The sequence below is a fragment of the Papilio xuthus genome, unplaced genomic scaffold (assembly GCF_000836235.2).
Source record: "Papilio xuthus unplaced genomic scaffold, Pxut_1.1 DF828142.1, whole genome shotgun sequence".
Taxonomy (NCBI): Eukaryota; Metazoa; Arthropoda; class Insecta; order Lepidoptera; family Papilionidae; genus Papilio; species Papilio xuthus.
In genome coordinates this window covers 6,326,528-6,327,073 of record NW_013530507.1, presented here as the reverse complement: position 1 = coordinate 6,327,073, position 546 = coordinate 6,326,528, and the positions used below count along the sequence as shown (strand labels likewise).

The following is a 546-nucleotide window of genomic DNA, read 5'->3' as shown; positions in this document are numbered from 1 at the left end:
TCAATTCGTCTTACAGTATCACAGTTTTGTGTGAGCTTCACATTTGGCAGTACATATCCAGCTTTAACAGACATCAAAATGAAACTGGTATATATTATTTAAATATTATTTAATTGTTAAAAAAAACAATCTTTTTCCTAATTTAATTTTGTGAATGCATTTTTTTTTTTTTAGAAAATATTATAATTATCATTAATTCATTATTAAATTAATAGAACATGCCAAGAGTTGAATCGATAAACCATTTTAACGCAAATACTTATGAATGCTTGGTTGAAAAACTGACTGTGGTTATCCCACTTTAGAAGAAGAAGAGCATATTTATTGTACCAATTAGATGATTTTCAGTAATTTTATTATTTATTTTATTCTCGTTAATTATTAAATGTTCTTCTTTCAGTTCATTGTCGCCGCTTTAATAGCTGTGTGCGCCGCTGGTCGTCTCGAACACCTCGAGCGCTCTTACTTGCCTCCCGACAGCAGCAACAGTCTAGGATTCGGTTCCAACGGCCGCTCACAAAACGGCTTCGGTTCCAACGGACAGGG

General features: G+C 33.3%; 1 protein-coding gene across 1 annotated transcript in view; it reads left to right on the top strand.

The window, feature by feature from the left end:
- Positions 1-546, top strand: part of LOC106114134 (keratin, type I cytoskeletal 9) — a 1,733-nt gene continuing 1,187 nt past the window's right edge. Inside the window, exons 1-2 of the mRNA XM_013307227.1 lie at positions 1-87; positions 401-546. Of these exons, the coding sequence (XP_013162681.1) occupies positions 79-87; positions 401-546 (155 nt within the window). The 5' untranslated portion in view covers positions 1-78. The remainder of the gene's footprint in view (positions 88-400) is intronic.